At 43.6% G+C, this 20,351-nt stretch overlaps 8 protein-coding genes across 8 annotated transcripts; 3 read left to right on the top strand and 5 right to left on the bottom strand. All coding sequences in view use genetic code 12, as the record gives it.

Annotated features, from left to right (window-relative positions):
- Positions 1-179: 179 nt before the first annotated feature.
- On the top strand, positions 180-2,432 carry CDC4 (SCF ubiquitin ligase complex subunit; the record flags this gene model as incomplete). The annotated part of the gene is made up of 1 exon (XM_025485460.1): positions 180-2,432. The coding sequence occupies one exon, from the start codon at positions 180-182 to the stop codon at positions 2,430-2,432; it is 2,253 nt and encodes a 750-aa protein (XP_025340925.1).
- A 109-nt stretch (positions 2,433-2,541) lies between these two features.
- CXQ85_001761 (uncharacterized protein) lies at positions 2,542-3,963 on the bottom strand (the record flags this gene model as incomplete). The annotated part of the gene is made up of 1 exon (XM_025485459.1): positions 2,542-3,963. One exon carries the CDS (start codon positions 3,961-3,963, stop codon positions 2,542-2,544), a length of 1,422 nt encoding a protein of 473 aa, XP_025340924.1.
- A 740-nt stretch (positions 3,964-4,703) lies between these two features.
- Positions 4,704-5,504, top strand: SEC65 (RNA-binding signal recognition particle subunit; the record flags this gene model as incomplete). Its single annotated transcript, XM_025485458.1, has 1 exon — positions 4,704-5,504. One exon carries the CDS (start codon positions 4,704-4,706, stop codon positions 5,502-5,504), a length of 801 nt encoding a protein of 266 aa, XP_025340923.1.
- A 40-nt stretch (positions 5,505-5,544) lies between these two features.
- On the bottom strand, positions 5,545-6,204 carry URA5 (orotate phosphoribosyltransferase; the record flags this gene model as incomplete). The annotated part of the gene is made up of 1 exon (XM_025485457.1): positions 5,545-6,204. The coding sequence occupies one exon, from the start codon at positions 6,202-6,204 to the stop codon at positions 5,545-5,547; it is 660 nt and encodes a 219-aa protein (XP_025340922.1).
- Positions 6,205-6,578: 374 nt separating this feature from the next.
- On the top strand, positions 6,579-7,601 carry CXQ85_001758 (uncharacterized protein; the record flags this gene model as incomplete). Its single annotated transcript, XM_025485456.1, has 1 exon — positions 6,579-7,601. The coding sequence occupies one exon, from the start codon at positions 6,579-6,581 to the stop codon at positions 7,599-7,601; it is 1,023 nt and encodes a 340-aa protein (XP_025340921.1).
- A 117-nt stretch (positions 7,602-7,718) lies between these two features.
- Positions 7,719-8,855, bottom strand: SCS7 (fatty acid alpha-hydroxylase; the record flags this gene model as incomplete). Its single annotated transcript, XM_025485455.1, has 1 exon — positions 7,719-8,855. The coding sequence occupies one exon, from the start codon at positions 8,853-8,855 to the stop codon at positions 7,719-7,721; it is 1,137 nt and encodes a 378-aa protein (XP_025340920.1).
- A 451-nt stretch (positions 8,856-9,306) lies between these two features.
- On the bottom strand, positions 9,307-18,222 carry ZDS1 (Zds1p; the record flags this gene model as incomplete). Its single annotated transcript, XM_025485454.1, has 2 exons — positions 9,307-13,698; positions 14,434-18,222. 2 exons carry the CDS (start codon positions 18,220-18,222, stop codon positions 9,307-9,309), a joined length of 8,181 nt encoding a protein of 2,726 aa, XP_025340919.1.
- Positions 18,223-19,017: 795 nt separating this feature from the next.
- Positions 19,018-19,833, bottom strand: RCE1 (CAAX prenyl protease; the record flags this gene model as incomplete). Its single annotated transcript, XM_025485453.1, has 1 exon — positions 19,018-19,833. One exon carries the CDS (start codon positions 19,831-19,833, stop codon positions 19,018-19,020), a length of 816 nt encoding a protein of 271 aa, XP_025340918.1.
- Between the last annotated feature and the right edge of the window lie 518 nt (positions 19,834-20,351).

Raw genomic sequence — 20,351 nt, 5'->3', positions numbered from 1 at the left:
AAAAATACAGATAATAAATAACCACCATCCATCATAAACCCTGTCCTGTTCCCCACCCAGCCCAAACCGTTACCTTGTCTGATCAACCTGACCGGACCCTACGCTTTATTTGATTTCATACCACGTCCCTGGCGTTTCGTTCGTCTTTTTTCCCATTTACCCTTCCAGCCTTTAGTCCCATGTCTGGCCCTCCAAGATACCCTCTTTTAGGGTCCAAGACCACTTACGATACAAAGCTTTCCGATCCGGGTGCCAAACTCTGTGATTCGTTGGCGGAACCTTGTCCGTTTTCCCTAAGTCTGGTACCGCTTGAGACACAGCTGCTGCGTAAACGTTACCGTGCTAACCCGAACCTGGAAACCAAGGAGGACGCTTACCCTGCTTACGCTGCCCAGGTACCTTGCTCAGCTGAGAGCGGTGACGATATGATTATTTCTGATACCGATACCGTTCCGGATGCTACACACCCGCCAAAGCGCCGCCTAACGCTGGTCCACCTGGCCGATGCTAGACAAGTTCCCGCTTCTGCTGACTCGGTGATGTCCATTTCCAGCGCCAACAGCGTGTCGGCACAGATGAACACCCTATCTACGAGTCAGTCTATTCGCAGTTCGTCTAACGCTTTCATTAAACCTACTGATAGTCACGTCCATCCGTGTACGCCTAACGCGATCGAATCCATGACTAATTCGCCTATTTCCGATATGGAAGATCAGAACCCCCAGCAGCTTGTGCTTCCTCTGCCTCTGGCGTCGCCCGTTCAAAGCGCTAACGAGAAGCGTTCGGTTCATGAGTTCTGGGAACGTTACATGATGAAGCCTCCTGCAACTCAGGGTGACTTGGCTGAGCTCATGGTTAACCTCTCTAACTTTTCCCTGGCTCCATGCAGAAACCACATTATCTTTCAGCTTTTGCAACAGGTTGACAGACTGCTGCTTCTGACCTTCTGCGGAGTCATTCAGGACTCCTTGAGACGTGACTTGCTCTCCAGCTTACCGTTGGAGATTGCCTTGTCCATCTTGTCTCACTTAGACTACAAGTCTGTCTTGGCTGTCTCTCAGGTTTGTCGTACATGGCATCGTTTGGTGAACAGTAATACTTTGTGGACCTCTATGCTCTACAGAGACAAATTATTGACCGACAGCACTCTTCTAGATAAAGAGCTCTCACATTCGGGTGCTCTTATAGCCGGCTGGTCAACCCCCAGCCCTTATCTCACTGAGATAAATTTGGCTCAAACATTGTACAAGAAAAGGTTCATTATCTTGCAGCGCTGGATGAACCCCTCATATGAACCAAAACGCATAAGCGTGGCTGGCCACGGTCCCAACATCGTCACTTGTCTACAACATGATGAAGATAAAGTGATTACTGGCATTGAGGGTAAACTGATCAATGTTTACGCCACCCGTACAGGTGAACTTCTACGTGTACTCAAGGGCCATGATGGTGGTGTTTGGGCACTTAAGTACTTCTCCAACACTTTGGTAAGTGGATCTACCGATCGTGACGTCCGTGTGTGGAATATTCGCACGGGTAGATGTACTCATATGTTCAGAGGCCATACGTCAACTGTTAGATGTCTAGATATTTTGCATCCAGTTCAAATCGGTGTCAACGATAATGGTGAGCCCATCATGTATCCTAAGGAGCCACTTCTTGTCACCGGTTCTAGAGACCACAATTTGCATGTCTGGAAGCTTCCCTTGGATAACGAAGAGGAGAACGCAGATGAAATCACAGAAACGAAAACTTATGACAGCAAAGACCCTGATAATCCATACTTGGTAGCTGTGTTGGTGGGACATACCCAGTCGGTGCGTTCTGTCTCAGGCTACGGAAACATCATTATTTCCGGCTCGTATGATACCACTGTGCGTGTATGGGACTTGAAAGAGGGTGGCAGATGCAAGCATGTTTTAGAAGGCCACAATGATAGGATCTACTCCACCTCTTTGAACTACAAAACACGTCGTTGCTACTCTGGATCTATGGATCTGTCTATCAACGTCTGGGATTTTGAAAAGGGCAAACTTCTTTTTTCATTGGAGGGTCACAACTCCCTTGTTGGCTTGCTTGAACTCTCTGAAGACTACCTAGTGTCAGCAGCTGCTGATTCGACCTTACGTGTTTGGAATCCTCACACCGGTGAGAACTATAGCAAGTTGAAGGGCCACAATAGTGCCATCACCTGCTTCCAACACGACAGTCTCAGAATTGTCAGTGGAAGTGAACGCATGCTCAAGTTATGGGATGTCAAAACTGGTAAGTTCGTTAGAGACTTACTCTCTGATATCACCAAGGGCATTTGGCAAGTGCGGTTTGACCCTGACAGATGTGTCGCTGCCGTTCAAAAGCAAGGTTCTGTTAACGAGGAGACTTACATTGAAATCCTTGACTTCAGTGCTCCACTCAACAAAATTGAGGCCTAAATGATATCATAGGGCCTCTACTTCATATACCCACTTCAAGTTTAATTCTAGTCTGAAGTATATACGTCAACATATAATACATATGGCACTGAGTGTCACAAAAAATAACTTACTCGGCGAAGTACGGTTTTCTTAATTTCCTGAATCTTTCCAACTCTTCCTGAAGATCAAAGCTTGCACGCCTTTTGGAAAACTTGGAGGAGCTATCGACATCCATGTCCAAAGATTCATCTTTATCTAAGCGGTATTCTCCGTTTGGACCAATATAGTCTTCCAGAGACGAGAGGGTGTTCACGAAGTAGTCAAAGTAAGCTTGGCCAGCCATATCACTTACTTGACAACACCACTCTTTGTGTCCAAAATACGGATCTTCATCCTCTTCCTCGTCATCAGCCACTTCATTCAAATACTCATTTGAAAACTTCAGAGTACCGTTCGGGATGGTGGCAGTATACTCGCATGGAGTGAGTACCTTAGGATGATCACTTTTCTGTTCTCCATCTTTGTTCGGGCTTGAGGATTTCTGCAAGAATATTCTTTGGTTGCAACTGTGACAAATCATGAGAAGAACCGTTTGGCCATTGAATTGCTGTGTGTAGACGTCCCAACCCATGGCTGCAACGCAGTAAAGCCAAGCAGGGCAGCTCTTTGAAAGAATAGTACCAATGTTTTCCTTATCATTGTTAAAGTACCGGCTCAACAACCACAAGTTCGATGCACGGCAAAAGTCGGCAAAATTACTGATCAGAGACGGTCTAGGACAAAGCAGTGATAAGAAACCAACATGTTCTTGGATTATCATGAGATTATCAAATAAACTTTTCAAGGTCTTTGTGAAGATCGTAATTAAGGTTTCATTCGTGGAGGCGAGGTACGGCGTTAGGTAGTAGACTGTGTTGATCGGAGTCAGAACTTTAGTCCATGGGCAGGACGCCTGATGACCCACGGCTTGGACCTGCTGAGCATACAGGGATTTGAGGTTCACGTTGACTGCCTGAATATCCTCGAGGTCAAAGTGAAACGGGGCGAACTCGGGCTGTTCCTCCTCAGCATTAAAGCGTAGGATAAGTTCGTTACCACACTTGGAGCACATCAAATGGTTCTTCACATTATTATTTCTTGCTATCGACTGACACGTCCAACCATTTACAGCACATAAAAGCTCGTTGAGCTGAACACCAGTGTTCTTGCCAGACGGTATGTGCCAGTTAAGTGCGTTAAAGGTTTTGAGTCTCTCTAGAAGCTGGTCTCGGTTGAACGGTTCAAAGCCTGAAAGCCTGGAGTTTATCGTTTCAATATTATCCTCGGCTGAATTCAACGAGAGTTTTGATTTATGGTACGCATAGTGATGTTTTGTCTTTACCAGGCGAAAGAACTGGATATCTGGATGCGTCTCATACTTGGTCGGCGTAACTGGAGCCGACTGGAGCTTCACTGTGAGGTCTGGCTGATGAGTAGACGGCGAGTCGAATATTTTCATATATTGTTTGAGCACACGAGGTGTGCCCTCGGCCACATCGGCAAGGTACATTGGAAACTGAAATACCCAGGATGTAGTAGAAGACAGGGCCGACTGTGGAGCTATAAGTCTGAAAAAGCGATGCTAAGCTCACGTGCCGGACTTGGCTGTGGCAGAGAGATTGACTGCGAAAGCCTCTTTGTTAAGGTTCGGTTAGAAGAAGTCAGTTTGGGAGCTTGACTCTGAATAGAGAATGGGGCTGAAAGTTCTTCGGTGTTATGCACGTATAGAAGTTTCTTTCAAAGTAAATGGGAGGAAGCCTCTTGATATGTACGATCATGCGACTGTTGAACCTAGGGCGCTGGGTGCAAATTGCAGTGCCTTACCACACCTTGCATTCTGATGTGGAGGCAGACGATGAAAATGTTCATCCCCAGAATAAAGTGAAGAGGATATAGTGATATTTTTTCTTTCAGGGGTATTGACAAGGAAATGACTAAATTGAAAAAAAAAAAAAAAAATTCAATTTGATGGTAAGTTTGGGAATAAGAACTCTAGGTCGACTGAACCTACAGCTTCTTTTGTACACTGACGATTTTTGGCCCTGAAATACTACCCTTTTGATACTACCTTTAAAGAACATTCATTTCTTTGTGCAACAAACATTCTAATACTTTCCTATTTCGAGGATAAATCAATGGACATGTCGTTATCTATAGTGCCAGACATTCCACTAGCGTGCACAGAGTGAGCACCTTATTCAACGAAAAAACCTGGGCTCTTACAGTCAAGAACTACACTTCGAAGGAATCATGCCGCCAAAACCTACCATCGAAGAAGTCGATGATGACGAAATCGACAACATGGACATGGACATTGCCCAGTTTGATCCAAGTCTCAGGACACCGATCGCACCTATGAATAAACCAACAGTCACTAGGTCTCAGGACTCTGAACCTCCACTTTTCCCACAACAGCCATTCCAGCCTCCTCCTAGCCAGAGGGGTGTGCAATCAGACGATATATTAGATCCTTCTAAGATCTCTAGCAAAGACAAGGAGGAGCTTAGCAAATTTCAGACGATATACCCATGCTACTTCGACAAGACCAGATCACACAAAGAAGGAAGAAGAGTTAGCTCAGAGTTGGCCGTTGCCAATCCTTTGGCCATTACTGTTTCTGATGCTTGCCGTCAGCTCAATCTTCCTGTTCTTCTTGAGTTGGACAAATCCCATCCACAGGACTTTGGTAACCCAGGTAGAGTGAGAGTTTTCATTAAAGACGCTGGTATCGTTAAGGATCCCCGTTTCAAGACCAAGAGAGGCCTCTTGAACAAAATTGCAGTGTTCCTTCAGGAGCACCCAACTACTTTGAAGAGTATAAGTAAAGGCAGTGGCATCCCCTTCCCCAAGGAATACGAGCAAGGCTTTGATCCTGAGGAGATTCCTAAAGTTAAGGGTTTCAAAATGAACTCTATCGTGCCAGTTCACTCGAACTACACATTGAAGCATCCAATGACTAAGACTATCTATGATCCTGAGCCAGAGACCACCAGCGAGGCACCTAAGCTACCCAAACAACCTAAAAAGAAGATCATGAGAGTGAGAGGTTAAGTAATAATGTACGTAATGCATCTAGTTTCTTCTATTGTAATTAGTTCTTTGGAGCATACTTGTTTCTGTATTCATCAATGTCGGCCAAGTTTTCAGCGGACAACTTATCCTTCAAGTGAGTGACAATATCCGACAAGGAGACGATTGAGAAAACAGGAATTCCATATCTGGCAGCAACCGCCTGGGTAGCAGACTTGTCAGAGTCAGGAGTAGTTTCTTGTCTGTCCAAGGCGATGATGCAGCCAGCAACAGTGCCCTTCTCAGCAGAGATGATCTCAAAGGCTTCGTTGATAGCAGTGCCAGCAGTCATGACATCATCGATAATCAAGATCTTCTTACCCTCCAAAGGACAGCCAACGATAGAGCCACCCTCACCGTGGTCCTTCTTCTCCTTTCTGTTGAAAGAGTAGCCAAGGTCAGAGTAGTTCTCTGGGTCAAGCTCAGCCAACTTGGCGACAGTGATAGCTGCCAATGGGATACCCTTGTAGGCTGGGCCGAAAAGAATGTCAAACTTCACCTTTGACTCAATGATAGCATGGGCATAAGCGGTGGCCAAAGTAGACAAGAGCTTACCGTTGTTGAACAAGCCCAAGTTGAAAAAGTAAGGGGACTGGCGGCCAGACTTAAGAGTGAAGGTACCAAACTTAAGTGCCTGGGACTCCAAGGCAAGGTCCAAGAAGGAGGTCTGGAAGGAATGCATTATTTACTACAACTGAAGGTTTTCTCTGAAGCAAAGGCCAGCTGTAGCTCACGATTGGATCAGAGAAGGAGAAGAGAAGAGAAGAAAGATATGAAAAAATTCACTAGTGCGCATATTGAGGACTCGCTCTGGGGAGTCATGGAGCCGATGAAGATGCACTATGGGAGGACATGGATTTCTCAAAAAAAAAAAAAAAAAAGGAGAATGCCATTCTATAAACCAGTAACTCTCCTATTTTTTCGCTTTCATCAGTACCTTGGAAGTTGTTGTCAATCTGGATAGACATATCTGGAGACCTCATCGAAGCCGCATCGCGAGGTTAATGTATAGTGATCAATCAACCACAGATAAACAGATAGATAGTGCTTCCAGCAATGGATGAAAAACGAGATTATAACAAGATCCTAGAATTTCTAGAAGATGAACACAGACACGATCTAGCTTTGCATCTTTTCCTGGCCCACTTGCTACATCGAGTGAATCCTAGTTTTCCCCAGAAGAAATGGAGCTCATGGCCTATGGGTCGATCTAAAGTGCCCGAGGTCCACGACGTTTATGAAGATTCGATTGAGGATCAGAAACGTGTTCAGTATGAAAAGATGAATCCAGAACCTGTTGATGAACAATTTGCAATGTCCTTTAAAAGGAGTCAGCTGAACATGATGGTTGCAAAGAAGAAGCTGAAAGACCTACCGAACGCTGTATTGGTCAACGCTATTAATGATATCGTGGAGCAAACCATCAAAAGGAAGCTCTCTCAACAAAAGCTATCCCTAGATCTAGACCACAAATTAAGTGCTAATAGGGCACTTTCTCTACGAATTGCTGACCGCGTCAGTCGAACGTTGTGGAGACTTCAGAAGAGAAATGCTTTCAAGACCAGTAAGATGCTGGCCAATAATTGGCAAGACGTGCAAATTGCTAATGTGCTTGGCAGGTCCAGGACTGATAAAGCACCCATAGAGAGTTACCGCCGAAGCTATGAAACAGCCCGTTCTCTTTTCATGGAACGCCATGAACAATACCAATACGACGATTCACCATATGGCAGTGAAGCTGAGACAGATTCTGATAATGACCCTAATTTTGTCATGACCGCTCCCGAGTTCGAAGTCGAACATCATCTTGAAGCCATAGATAAGGAAGCTACCATGCCATCTAAACAGAAGACTGATCCGCAAGCAGAACTCGCAAAGAGAAAAGTGGAGTTCCAGACCAAAGAAGCTATCTTTACTAGCTGCTGGGATGACGCTGCATCTACATCAGTCCTTTCCTTTGCACCCGATAACTCGGTCCCCTATAAAGTTCATTCTGGTCCGCTACTGGAAGAAAGGGAGGACATTCTTGCTACTAACGTGGTGAATAAAAAGGATTATCAAATTCATTTTACTAAATAACCACCCCACCCAAACATATAACTGCATTCATGAATAAACAACTCTGATCATGGCCGACAAAAGTCGATTAGGAAATACGACATGATAGAGATTTGATTTGACTGTGCCAAAGAGAATCTATGATCTCTTTTGGAAAGTAGAGGTGATTTCGGTGTCAAAGATGACGTCCCAAAATCTGCTGGTAACTCCGAAACCCATTTCATAGTTCTTGTAGTGGTGTTCCAAGTGGTATGTCTTCAAGTCCTGGAAGAACTTAGGCAAATTGGTGTGGTGCAACACGTAATGCGTCACATCGTACATGATGTATCCCAAGGTACCACCTGCGAAACCAGAGCAAGCCATGTAGAAGGGGAAGAGCTTGAAAACGAGGCGATAGAATGGATATGCCAAAATGACAAACATGGTTGGAGGCAAGACCAATCTGTATCTGTCCATAGGCAAGTAGTGGTGGACACCGTGCAAAAGGAAATGAAGGGTCAAGCAGTACTTGTTATCAGGCAAGTATTGATCCAAGTGGAACAAAAATCTATGCAAACAGTACTCAACAAATGTCCAGACGAACAAACCCATCACCCATAAACTCAAAGCTGTAATCTTGTTCTGGTTAACGAAACCAATGTAGAAAAGAACCAAGTTTGGAGGAAGCCAAACCAAAGGCACAACCCACCATGGGGTCAAGGAAAGAGGTTCCAAGAAGTTACCAAAAAGAGGGGCGGATCCCTTACCGAAATGTCTAGGACGGTGAACTTGATCCAAGTAGAACTCTTTTGAGAATGTGCTTCGAAGCATCTGCGGGATCAAAGGCTTCTTCAAGTCAAGGAACTTGTGCTTCTTAGCATCGTCATCGAAATCTGTTTGAACAGACAACAGCTCGAGAGCAGGCAACTCGTCATGGAACTCGTACAAGTCGATTTCAGCCTGAGCTTCCTCGGTAAATCTCACATCCACAGGAACCTTCTTCTTGTTGTTGACCAACTCACGTTCCTCCTCATCCGTGGCCATGTAGCCCACCAACATATCATCATCGAGCATTTCATAAGCACTTTCCGAATGTTCGTGAGAAATAGTATCGGCCATAATTTCAGTCACATCCTTTCCAGCATAAGGCAACACAATATCAGCGCCAGCTGGGTGCTCATCAAGGAAGCCGGTCACATTATAGACTTTTCTGTTGTAGAGAGTAACCCAGCAGTCCTTTTCACTGTTGTGCTTTGCGATTTCACTCGCAGCGAGCAAAGGGTATGTCCTGGCCATGTTTAAAGAAAGTATAAAAGGGTTGAAAAGATCACCAAAAACAAGTGTGTTGTAGGAAAAGACGGTGGTGTTTGGAGTTGAAATCTGAAAAGGGCCACTTTTATGCTCAGAGGCACAGCTTTGTATAAATGCTGCTATTTCGCTACTGTTTGCATCACGTGCCTTCATCGCACTGAACAGTAATTCCCTTTCCTGCAGACAAGGACTTATATAAAGTCATTACTAAAGGTGGTGAAAATATATTCTGAGCAGAGATGAAGAAAAGTAGTATATAGTTATAATATCAGGAATTGCAAAAGACCCAGATTATATACCCCGACTATAGAGGGGTAACTCATGAACAATACTATGCCACTTCAGGGGTTAATTAAGGTTTGAGGATATATTTCCCTGTCAAGGGAGTGCATATAATGGAGATATCCAACACCCCCTCTTAGACGAAAACCTCAATCTATAGTATCAGTTCTTCTTGAGTATTCCTTAGTCTTTTAAAATCAGTTTGCTTCAAGCCTTTAGTCATGAGGTCAGCAAAATTGTTCTTTGTATGAACTTTCAATACCTTCACATTTGCCTTCTTAACTTCATCATTAACAAAACTAAGACGAATCTTAAAATGCTTAGTACGATCAGAAGTAAAATGCTCTTGGTCACAAACATCCTTACAACCCTGGTTGTCCACATATGTGATAATCCACCGCTGTAGATTCCAAAGACGTAATTCAGTAAGTAGAAACTTTAACCAGTTAGCACTTCTAACACATTCACATAACGCATAATATTCCGCCTCTAATGAAGAAAGAGCAACTGAAGTTTGCTTCTTAGACTTCCAAATAACTGGAGATTCCTCAATGAAAAATATGTTACCTGACACAGACTTAAATGTCTCTTTGCAGTTAGCCCAATCTGCATCGCTATAACTTTTGATATCAACGTAACGTTTTGGCTTGCTGACTTTTCTGTAACGAATTGCAAAATCTGACGTTCCTTTGAGATACCGTAATATTCGCATGCATGCCTTATAATGCTTCATGGCTGGCTTACTTGAGAATCTCGCTAACGCAATTGTTATGAAGGAAATATCATACCTCACAGTCGTACAGGCAAATAGTAATTTCCCGATTATCTCTCGAAACTTAGTGGGATTGGGATAAAGTTCATCAGTCACTAAAGGACATAACAAGTCTGACCACTCTGAATAATAAGGTGTTTCACACGGTTGAGAAGACTGATCCAAATGCAAACTAATAAGCTTAGAAATGTAATCCTCCAAGGATAATGTAATCACTGAATCAGACTGACTAACATTCATTCCCAAGAACTTCTTCGCTGGACCAAGGTCCTTAATCTCATATGCCATAGACAAACCTTGCTTAACCTTTTCAATAAGTTTAATATCAGAACTCATTATCAACATATCATCCACATAAAGAGCCACTAAGAGCAAAACACCACTCTCATACAAATAATAAAGACAGGGTTCCCGGACACAAGGAACAAGTCCAATAGACCTTAATGTCTTGGACACTTCCAAATTCCAGACCAAGGGAGCTTGCTTAAGTCCATATAATGCGCGTTTAAGCCTTAAGACTTTGCCCTTATTCTGACTTGTCTGTAGACCTTCGGGTACAGTGAGATAAAGATCAAGACCTAGGGGACCATTGAGGAATGCCGTTTTAACATCAATCTGATGGACAGTCATACCAAGATTAGCTGCCAAAGCAATAGACAATTTAATAGTATCATACTTAGCAACTGGTGAATAAGTTTCTTGATAATCCTTACCTGGCACTTGTGAGAAGCCTTTCGCGACCAACCTAGCTTTATATCTACCACCGTCTTTAATGGTAAATATCCACTTATACTCAATCGGCTTACGACCTGAAGGTAAAGTCGTTTCCTCAAATGTTTCTTTCTCTCTCAATGAATCAAGTTCAGAATCTATAGCAGTTTTCCACTTATCAGCTTCATCGCATGAGATAGCTTCCTTATAGGTTTCTGGTTCAAAGCGAACTTTAGTAAACATAATTCTTGTAACATTGTTCCTCTCAAAAGCTTCAACAAACAGAGCGAGTGATTTGGAAACGTAATCATCTCCAGGAGTGACTGACAAGATCATAATATCTCCCCCTCTCAAAGAATGAACTCTGTTGTTTCTTTTGCCTGATAACTGACGATAGTTAAGTTTATGCTTCCCAGCAAGACGACTCAGCATACGAGGACTATGTTGACTTTCATCCTCAGTAGCCCGTCGGTTAATATTATCCTGTTCAGGAACTGCTCTAGGCAGCTCAACAGTCCCACTTCGTTCGCTTTGCGGGTGCAGTGCACCGTTATTCAAAACCGAATGTGACAACTCATCTTCCAGCCTGTCTCCGGAATCCTTATCACTCATGTTGGAAACATCCTCCTCACTTGTCTTATTTAAGGAGGTAAAACCACCATGCGGTTCAGTGGACTTTTCTTGCTGATTAGACACAACACTTTCATCAGTTTGGTCAACTGGAACATAATCTGGACTTAGCATTGAATCATCCTCTTCCTCAGGATCTCCGCAGAAATGGTTCGGATGACTCTCACTCATAATATGACTCTTCATAGAATCATGATCAACAGTCCAATGGACACCCAAGAATGGAAACTTCTTCAGTATAAATTTAACCTGATGAGTTTCAACAATTTGCTCAGTAAGTTTATCATTATCAAGGACTATAACTCTCGTGGCTTTGCGATTTAAAGCAGGGCCTAGCGAAATACACTTACCCCCACGAGGATCAACCTTCTTACCAGCATTCACCTTGTACTTTTTAAAGTAACCTAAACAACCGAAAGGAGATGCTTCCCATAGTTCAAAACGTTCATATTTTCTTGGGGATAAATATGACATAGGAATAATCCAATGATTCTGGGATTTCGGGCTGTTATTCAAGGTGAAAACAGCAGTCTTAAACGCTTCAGGCCAGAATGTTAACGGTAAACCACTCTGAAGTAAAAGAACTCTAGCTTTCGTCAGAATAGCGCGAATGGCTCGTTCAGCGAGACCATTTTGATGTGAACTATAAGGTGTGGTAAATTTCAAGGAGATGTTAAAATGATCGAAAATATCTTTGTGTCCTCTCGAATACATTTTAGAACGAAACTCTCCACCGTTGTCAACACGAACTTGCCTGAATTTCTCACCGGGGAATTCATCAACTAACCTCTTAAGTATAGCATAAAAATTGCCAAGTGTGTCTTCCTTACGAGTCATGGGCGAGCAATAATACATCCTCGTAAACTTATCGACAACCACTAAACAAAACTTCAGACCATCAAAACCAGCTGGTGATATAGGACCACAAATGTCCGCATGCAAGTACTCCAAAGGATGGGTAGCAATGGTTTCTGATTCACGATCTTTACGAAAGTTGACCATGGTACCCTGTTGACATGCATCACAGTGTTCTCTGATGTCCTTATCAATATTAGGAAGAAAAGAAAATTTCTTCTGAAGTTCGAGATATTGTTGATATGTAGGATGTCCAGCACGAATGTGATGTTCCATATCCTTTTCTGCATAAGTTGCTTTTGTCTCCCACCTCACGGACCTTAATGCATACACATTGACTAGATTAATTTTCATGTCATCATGCGCTGCCTTGATCTCCGAGTGAGAAAGCGTCACTCCGGGATTGTCATGAACCTTGCAATCCAAATCGATCATATAATGACCAGGACTGCGACCCTCACCAATTTTGACTCCATCACTATCGAACAAATCCAGTCTATATTTCGAAACAGATAATCCGAAATCATGATAAGCCGAAATAACATTAGCAGAGGCATCAGGTATGTAATAGACGTTCGCCATCGTGATTACTTTACCAGAAATAGTTCTCCCAGTAACCCGGCCATAACCAGGGGCTAAATAATGGTGTGTGCCATAGTCACCAAAGAACTTCGGACATTTAACATAACCACTCAAAAGGGTCAAATCACTCACAAAATGTATCGGACTTCCCGAATCCCAAATGAAACACATTTTCAGACCACTAGATTTAGACAGATGAGGACTAACTAGAAATGACTTAGCAGTTTCTTCTCCCTTAGGCTTTTCTTGTTGGCTCTTGTCCTTCTTTGCTTTAGCTCGCTTCTTATTTTTAATTTCTGCCCAATGAGCCTTCTTCTTTCTCTTATTCGCTTCAGTTCGCAACTCAGGATGCTTTAAGAAACAACGGTCTTCAGTATGACCTTGCTTACTACAGTGCGTGCATGTTCTCACAAGATTTACCAGCAGGTTAACAGTGGAAGGAATAAAGCTCGTAGCCGAATTCAAATCCTTTTTCAAAGCCGTAACTTTCTCCCTCTTGCTAGGATTTTGACCTTCATATGCAAGCACCAATTCATTAGTAGGGCAGGCAGATTCTCCACACAGTTTGAAAAGCTTTTCTCTGAAATCATAGTTATCCACATTCATGGACCGAAAGAGACTCTTTATGATTAACTCATCATCACTATCTGGATTACCCAAGGCCAAAAGGTAAAAGAGTTCTTTCCCAGAGAAGGAGTGTGCAACGCACATACGGTACACATCCATAAAATCAAGCTCATTATACGCTCCGAACAGCACGAAAACTTGTGCAACCTCATGAATTAAATCCTTAAATTGCCTTGGTGTATACTTCGTCATTGTCTCATGCAAATTACACAAAGTGTCAAGACTTTGACTTGATACTTTAATACCCAGCAATATTGATTGATCAATGCCAAACATTTTCACACGTTGAGCAATATGCTCAGCATAACCATTCACGGGTCTCCGTTCTGGAGGTTGGAGATCTGAAATACTTCCCCTAGCATCCTCTTTCTTATGAAAGTAAGTATTAATATATGTTGCGGTAGGATCACCATAAACCTCTCTTATCTGCTGAATAAAGATTTGATACCAGTAAACATATTGTGTATGGTCTTTCAAAATAAATGGGAGTTTAAAGATAACCTCATATGGGCTCGTTGTCCCTTCTTTATAAAGATGAACAGTAATTCCCTTTCCTGCAGACAAGGACTTATATAAAGTCATTACTAAAGGTGGTGAAAATATATTCTGAGCAGAGATGAAGAAAAGTAGTATATAGTTATAATATCAGGAATTGCAAAAGACCCAGATTATATACCCCGACTATAGAGGGGTAACTCATGAACAATACTATGCCACTTCAGGGGTTAATTAAGGTTTGAGGATATATTTCCCTGTCAAGGGAGTGCATATAATGGAGATATCCAACACGCACCACTTTTCTCTCCCCTTTCCTTTCCATTCCTTCCGGTGGCTCTAGACGCGACCCACGAAAACCATCCAATGGCAGTCGTCTAGATGGTGGGCATTCGGGACCATGGTTAGTAACCGAAAAACATGCAATGTGAAAATTTCAGATTCAGAGGTTAGGCGCCATTTTTTTCCGAGTTCGTGTATTCCTTCCCTAACTAATGCATATTTGTTGTTGCTATGTGGTTTCTCTCTTATTTTTTTTTTTTGTTTTTTTCTTGCTCACTTTATTTTCAGTGTCTCGTATATGGAATTTGCAACCATTGTACCTTACACCGTTATCTCATTGTATGGATCGTTGCGAAGATCTATCCGAACAGTGTCGAAAGCATTATCGTCAAGAGCCTCTTCTTCGCTTTCAAAATCAGTGTCTTTGTCTTCATCGTTAAAAAGGTCCATATCAGCCTCAGGCTCGTCGAGAGCATTGGATTCCTCTTCACTCATGCGTTGCTCCAAATGCAATGTATGGTCCACCAAGTTCAAGTAGGCATACATGAAGTTCGACAATAATACTTGCTCACGAAGCGAACGCTTTCTGTTCGCAAGTTTAAGATGTGAAAGCCTGTAGATGGCTCTTTCAACATGAACAGGGAATCTGTAGTCCAACATAACCAAAGTTGACTCTGATGGCGGTGGAAGCGGGAACCCAAAAGCAGAATCAGTATACTCCAACGGCTGGTTTGCTTTAGAGGTCCTCTTGATCAGCTTCTTGATCTTTTCTTGAACTTCGAGCGTCGTTTGTGGTTTCTCTTCTTCCTGCTCGCCCTCAGACGCCTCCTCGATTGTTTCTTCGACCTCCACTGTCTCAACAGCCGCCCTTTCCTTCTCTTCACTGTGCTTTTTGCCCTTCATCTTATTCATCAATTTTGATTTGCTTGAATGGTCCTCGGGTTCATCCTTTTGTTCAGGTCTTGCTTCATCACTACTATGCTCCTTACCTTCTCTCGAGGAAATGCTGCGGCTATCATCATCTTTGGAAGTCTTGAATATCGCTGAGCTTATTCTTTTGATGGTTTTCTGCTCCTTCTCTTCGATGGCAGGTGCCTCGTGTTTTTGATGGTACAGGTCCAGACTTTCAACTGAATTACTCCGCTTCTTCTTGAAGAACTTAGAAAGAACATTTTCCTTTGGCTCCTTGTGGTCCATCGCCACCTTGTGATCACGCTTATTAGACTGGATATCAGGAGACGAAACTGATCTAGACGGCTTCAGTGGGGTAGCCATGTCAGGTATATTCTGAGCACTAACGGATCGTCCTTTCGACCAAAGCCATCCTTTCTTGTTCTTCTTCTTGTCACCACCTGTGAGCGAACCAAAAGATTTCTTCTTCTTCAATTTCTTCATATCTTCCACTGCTGGCATCGTTGGCGACAACTCGGCCTTACTCAAATCGACATCATTCAGTTCCACGGACTTTGCTGAAGTGTCTGTGATATCATCGGATACGACGCTTGCTGATGAAACTTTTCTTAATCGCTGTTTTTCCTGCTCGGATGCTTTTTGCTCTGCAGAAGAGTCCTTCTTTATGGGTCCGCTGGTTGAAGGTTCCTTGACATTGTCAAAACGTTCTTGTTTCTGGACAACTTCGGGCTCCGTAGCAATGGGCTTGACTGCCTCAGGCTTGACAGTCTGAGAGGTAGGGGCAGCTTCTGGCTGAAAAGCATCAGGTTCTTTCTTGGGCGTCTTTTCTTCATCAACCCCCCTAGCTATCCGGGTATCATTGGCTTCCACATCCTGCTTGACTGGTGCCTCCTCTTCATCCACTCTATCAGCTTCTTTGACACTTCTTTTGATTTCGCTCTTGTCGGCGCTAATTGGACTGATGAAGGTATGTTTCGTCTGCTTCTCAGGGCTAGCTATAGGCGTGCTCGTGTTGACATCATCTTTGACTTGTTTGAGTAAATCACGTTCTAATCCTAGAGTATCTTCGTAACTCACATCAGCCGACGAATTATCAAAGCTAATTTCAGGCACTTCCTCTGGAGGAGTTGTAACGGAATCCTCACTTTGCACAGGTAATGCCTTGGGTTCTCTGGTCTTATCCTTCATCTTTTCAGGATGTGATAAACTTTCCTTAAACTCATTGATTTCGTTCCTCAACATATCTAAGTTCTCATTAAGCTGAGATGTCTTGTCAAGTTTGGCATCACGGTTAAGCCTTGGCGTAGGGCGAGAAGCGATGGGTTTGACATTATCTCCTTTGTCAAAATCAGGATGATGCTGCTTCCTTTGTTGTTGTAAATTCCCGTTCCGCATTGGTGGCCATTGATTATGAGAAGGCTGAGGAGAGTACGCTTGTGCTTGAGGATAGTGCTTCTTATGGTCATCATGATTCTGAAAGGCAGGATGAGAACCCTGCTGTGGTGAGGTATTGCGTCTTTCGACTGGCTGATGACCATAGTCGTAGCGCGTCTGAGTAGTAGACGAAGGCTTTCTTTGGCTCGGTCTAAAGGGTCCGGACGGAGAAGCACTAGCTGGATAACCCTGAGAGCCAACATTCGAATTAATGAGATTATGCTGGAGATTCTCGCGCAGTGGACGAGAAGAGAGACCACGGGACTTATGAGGCTGCTGTGGATGTTGTTGCATAAGATTCTGAGCGCTAAGACTGCGGTGACCATAGTTCATGCGATGATCCTGAGAGGGAGCAGCAGGTCCATAGGGGGTCTCCTTCACGGGCTGGCCCATAGTCGGTCCCAGTGCTCTCCTGCCAGGTAATGGTGGTGGTGGCACTGAATTGGGTGGCGCTGATGCTGGGAGCTTAGTATGGCTCAGCAGTCTTGAGGGGCCCTTGTAATTAAAAAGTACCTGCGAGCTTCTAGGATTAATACTCTGCATGCTCTGGCGACTCATTGAATTTTTAGGAAGCCTTTCTGGTTCAACAGGATATGACATGGGCATCGCTGAGGAATTGAGGTTGTGCCTAAGTTCAGCTAAATTACCAGCCTTTTTATTCTGCAACTGCGATCCCAAATGAGTGGGTGTGGACGTGTGTGGCTTTCTATAATTCATTCTCCTGCTCCGTTTCAATGCAAATTGGGACTCGTTAAGCGATGGGGATGTCCGTTGTTCTCCAGATGGAAACCTCTGGTGTTGTCTAGCTTGGGGCGAGCCATGCGGACTGTCCTGGTAACGGTGCTGGCCCGCTGGATGTTGTTGATACTTCGGAGATCTAGGAGTAGGAGACTGTCCGGGGAAAGATTTTGTTGGAGTCTTGTCCATGCCAAAATCCAATATCTCTGCCTGGTTGGCACCAGTGTGGACGTGAGGTGAACCCAATTCGTCGATTGCAGCTTTTTCCACATCGGTATAACCAAGGGAGTGAGTAGATAAGGAACGTGCTAGGGTGACAGCGTCGTCCGAGTCCATACCCGCTAGACGCGAAAGTGTCTCGAGCTCATTGCTGAGCTCTAAAAGTGACGGGTTGCTGTACCTATTGTTTTGGCTCTGCTGAGACAGAGTATCATTCTGAGAAGTGTCCTGACTATCGTCGATATGCGAGTCATCATTTGTAGAGAGAGATAATGATGAACGTTTTGAACGGTTCGATTTCGACCGCGTGAGCTTTCGCTCTAATAGATCGTCAATGGTGACCTTAACATGCTGTTTGAATTGTTGAGGGTTCACCTCTGGATGCATATTTGCCGGAACCCAAAGGACATTTTCATGGTTCACCGACAGAGTGTCAGAGTCGATGGAGTCCTCTGGAGTAACATAATGAGAAGTGGGTCCTGAAGAAGGAGCCTTGGAGGGGGACAAAGAAGTGTCATGCTCATCCAACGGAGGACTATGAGAGTCAGACGACTCGGGAGATGCAGATTTGGAAAGTGAAAGGGTATCTAGGGAAGCGGTGGAGTCGTCGTTTCTTTCCTTCTCGTTCATGAGAAGAAGCTCGGGGTCTTCCATTGGAAAGTCAGGATCGTGATCCATCATGTTACCCATGGAAAGCCTCTTCAAGGCCTTGACCATTTGCTTCTCCTGTTCGATTTCTAGCGCGGCAGACTCATAACTTTCAGGGGAGTTGATCCTCAGCGGAGTCGAGGATCTGGACGTTGTATCTGACATGGATCAACAACTCTGGTTAAGCGAAAGTGATGATATAGCTTTAGTGAGTGAATGGAGAAAGTCTTGGGAGCATCTAAACGGCCAAAGTTGGATGTTGATATAACGTGACGGTTGCTGTCCACTGTTGTGGTATGTGTGGAGCAGGTTAATAAACGAAAGTAATTGAGATCAAAGTTTGTGAAAATCCCAGATGTCAGGGGTGACGAAATGGGGGCTTTGTTGACCAGGTTAGGTACTGAAATGCAAAGATATGAAAGTGAAAACGATGGATCAGAGATCAAGCTCGAGTACCGTAATCAGTATGGATCCCTCTTTTTTTTTTTTTACCACTTAGACAGGTGAGTGAGTATGGAGAATGAGGAAAAGCTAGGCAAACTACATGCTGCCAAAACACCTCTCAAGTCGTGTATGAGTGCACACAAGCGCGACTTAATGCCATTAGGATTTCGCAACCATTCTGGCGAAAGGGGTTGGTCAAGAGAAGCGGTTGCAAGATTGCTTAATGTAAGATATGCCAGAGATTGTATTTGTTTTTTGTGGTACACAAAACTGTGATTCGAACGAAGTAACAAGCTTGTTTTTTGATGAAAAGATAGTTGAATCAGTGACAGCTATTTTTAAGTATTAGGGGTCAATGGGCAGATCTTCCAAGTCACCCGAAAGAAGGATATTCTGATGCAGATATTTTTATTTTAAGGAATCAACTGTATTTGATGATAGATAAATGCAGTTAAGAACAGCGATGCACTTTTTTTTTTTTTTTTCATGGCCAGTTGGATGCGTGGAACTAGCCACTTATATGAGCCGCAAGAAGGCAGTGAGCCCAAATACTAGCATGATGCAATACACGTAGAAGAACCTAGGATGTGTCTCCTTCACTTCGAAGGATGGGAATCCGCCCAAGTTGCAAGCACTGTGCATCACAATGGCACACCATAGGTTCTCGCCAGACGAAATGTAGATGCGATTTGCAAGGATACCGAACAAGGTAGTATACAATAACTGGAACAGAGCAGTAGCGACCACTGTAGAGATAGCAGTACCTTGTTTGAATAACTCATAACCATGATGAAGATGAGCGATTCCAAAAAGCAATGGCGTATAGACAGTCAATGCCCAGGAACTGTTCACCACGGGTTGTAATAGACATATGATCGAGGCTCTATAGACCAATTCCTCGGTCACAGGAGCAAAGACATGATCCCTGAATCCCCAGAGAGAAGCAAAGTTCTCCACCAAGTCGTCGCCCACTGCAGGCGACGTTATAAAGTAGCTCGCTAGCGGTCCACAGTAGAGAATAGACATCTTAGCGAAACACAAAAGTATATTGGCCATGTCTTGTGTTATGCTATAAGTGTTTGTGTATCCCGGAATAAGCCCCAATTGACGAATCGCTCGTGGGATGTCGTCATAGTAGTCTAGTCCATAGGTAACTAGCACAGGTAATGAGATCAATATGGCAAGGCACAAGAACGATACCCGACGTAGACGGTACTTCACCACGGCCACATCGTTTCTAGGAAGACCATCAAGGCTCTGAGGTTGGCCTATCTTGATACTACCAACATATGAGTAGGCAATGGCACTGCTCAAGACAATCAGTAGGAGCATCGATGTAGTATGGAAAGATGCGATGGAGGGACTGGCTGCGAACATCAGTAGTAGTGTTTCAGCGAAACCTGAAACACCCAGCCAGCGTGCAGTAAAGGGAAGAAGAGGGGGTTTATTTTATTAAAGGAGAATTTTTAAGGTGTTTTCTGAGTTTTTTTAAGGTTAAAGATATTTTTTATGGTTGTAGTTGGTCAAGGCTGGGATTGGATCTGTAGCATGGGCATTAGAGGCTGTTGGGAGCCAATAGTACTCAAAACTCAGGAAAATACTTTCGTTTCTTGAAAAGTACATTAATATCAGAATACTGGCGCTGTTTGGTTTAGGAAAAGAATACATATAAAGAAAAATTGGTATTTTATATTGTTGTGTGCTAGGGTATTCATACATTTCGCAGCCATTCACAGTTCCTCACTAATTCGGTTATTCTCTACTGGAGTTGCAAATTTCGCAGCCAAAGGAAGCCAGTTCCCAGTCAATACCTTACTGTTATATCAACAAGAAATTCAATAAGTCATGAA

Source organism: Candidozyma haemuli (assembly GCF_002926055.2).
Source record: "Candidozyma haemuli strain B11899 chromosome Unknown C_2014730914, whole genome shotgun sequence".
Lineage (NCBI taxonomy): Eukaryota > Fungi > Ascomycota > Pichiomycetes > Serinales > Metschnikowiaceae > Candidozyma > Candidozyma haemuli.
This window is presented reverse-complemented; position numbering and strand designations above follow the sequence as displayed.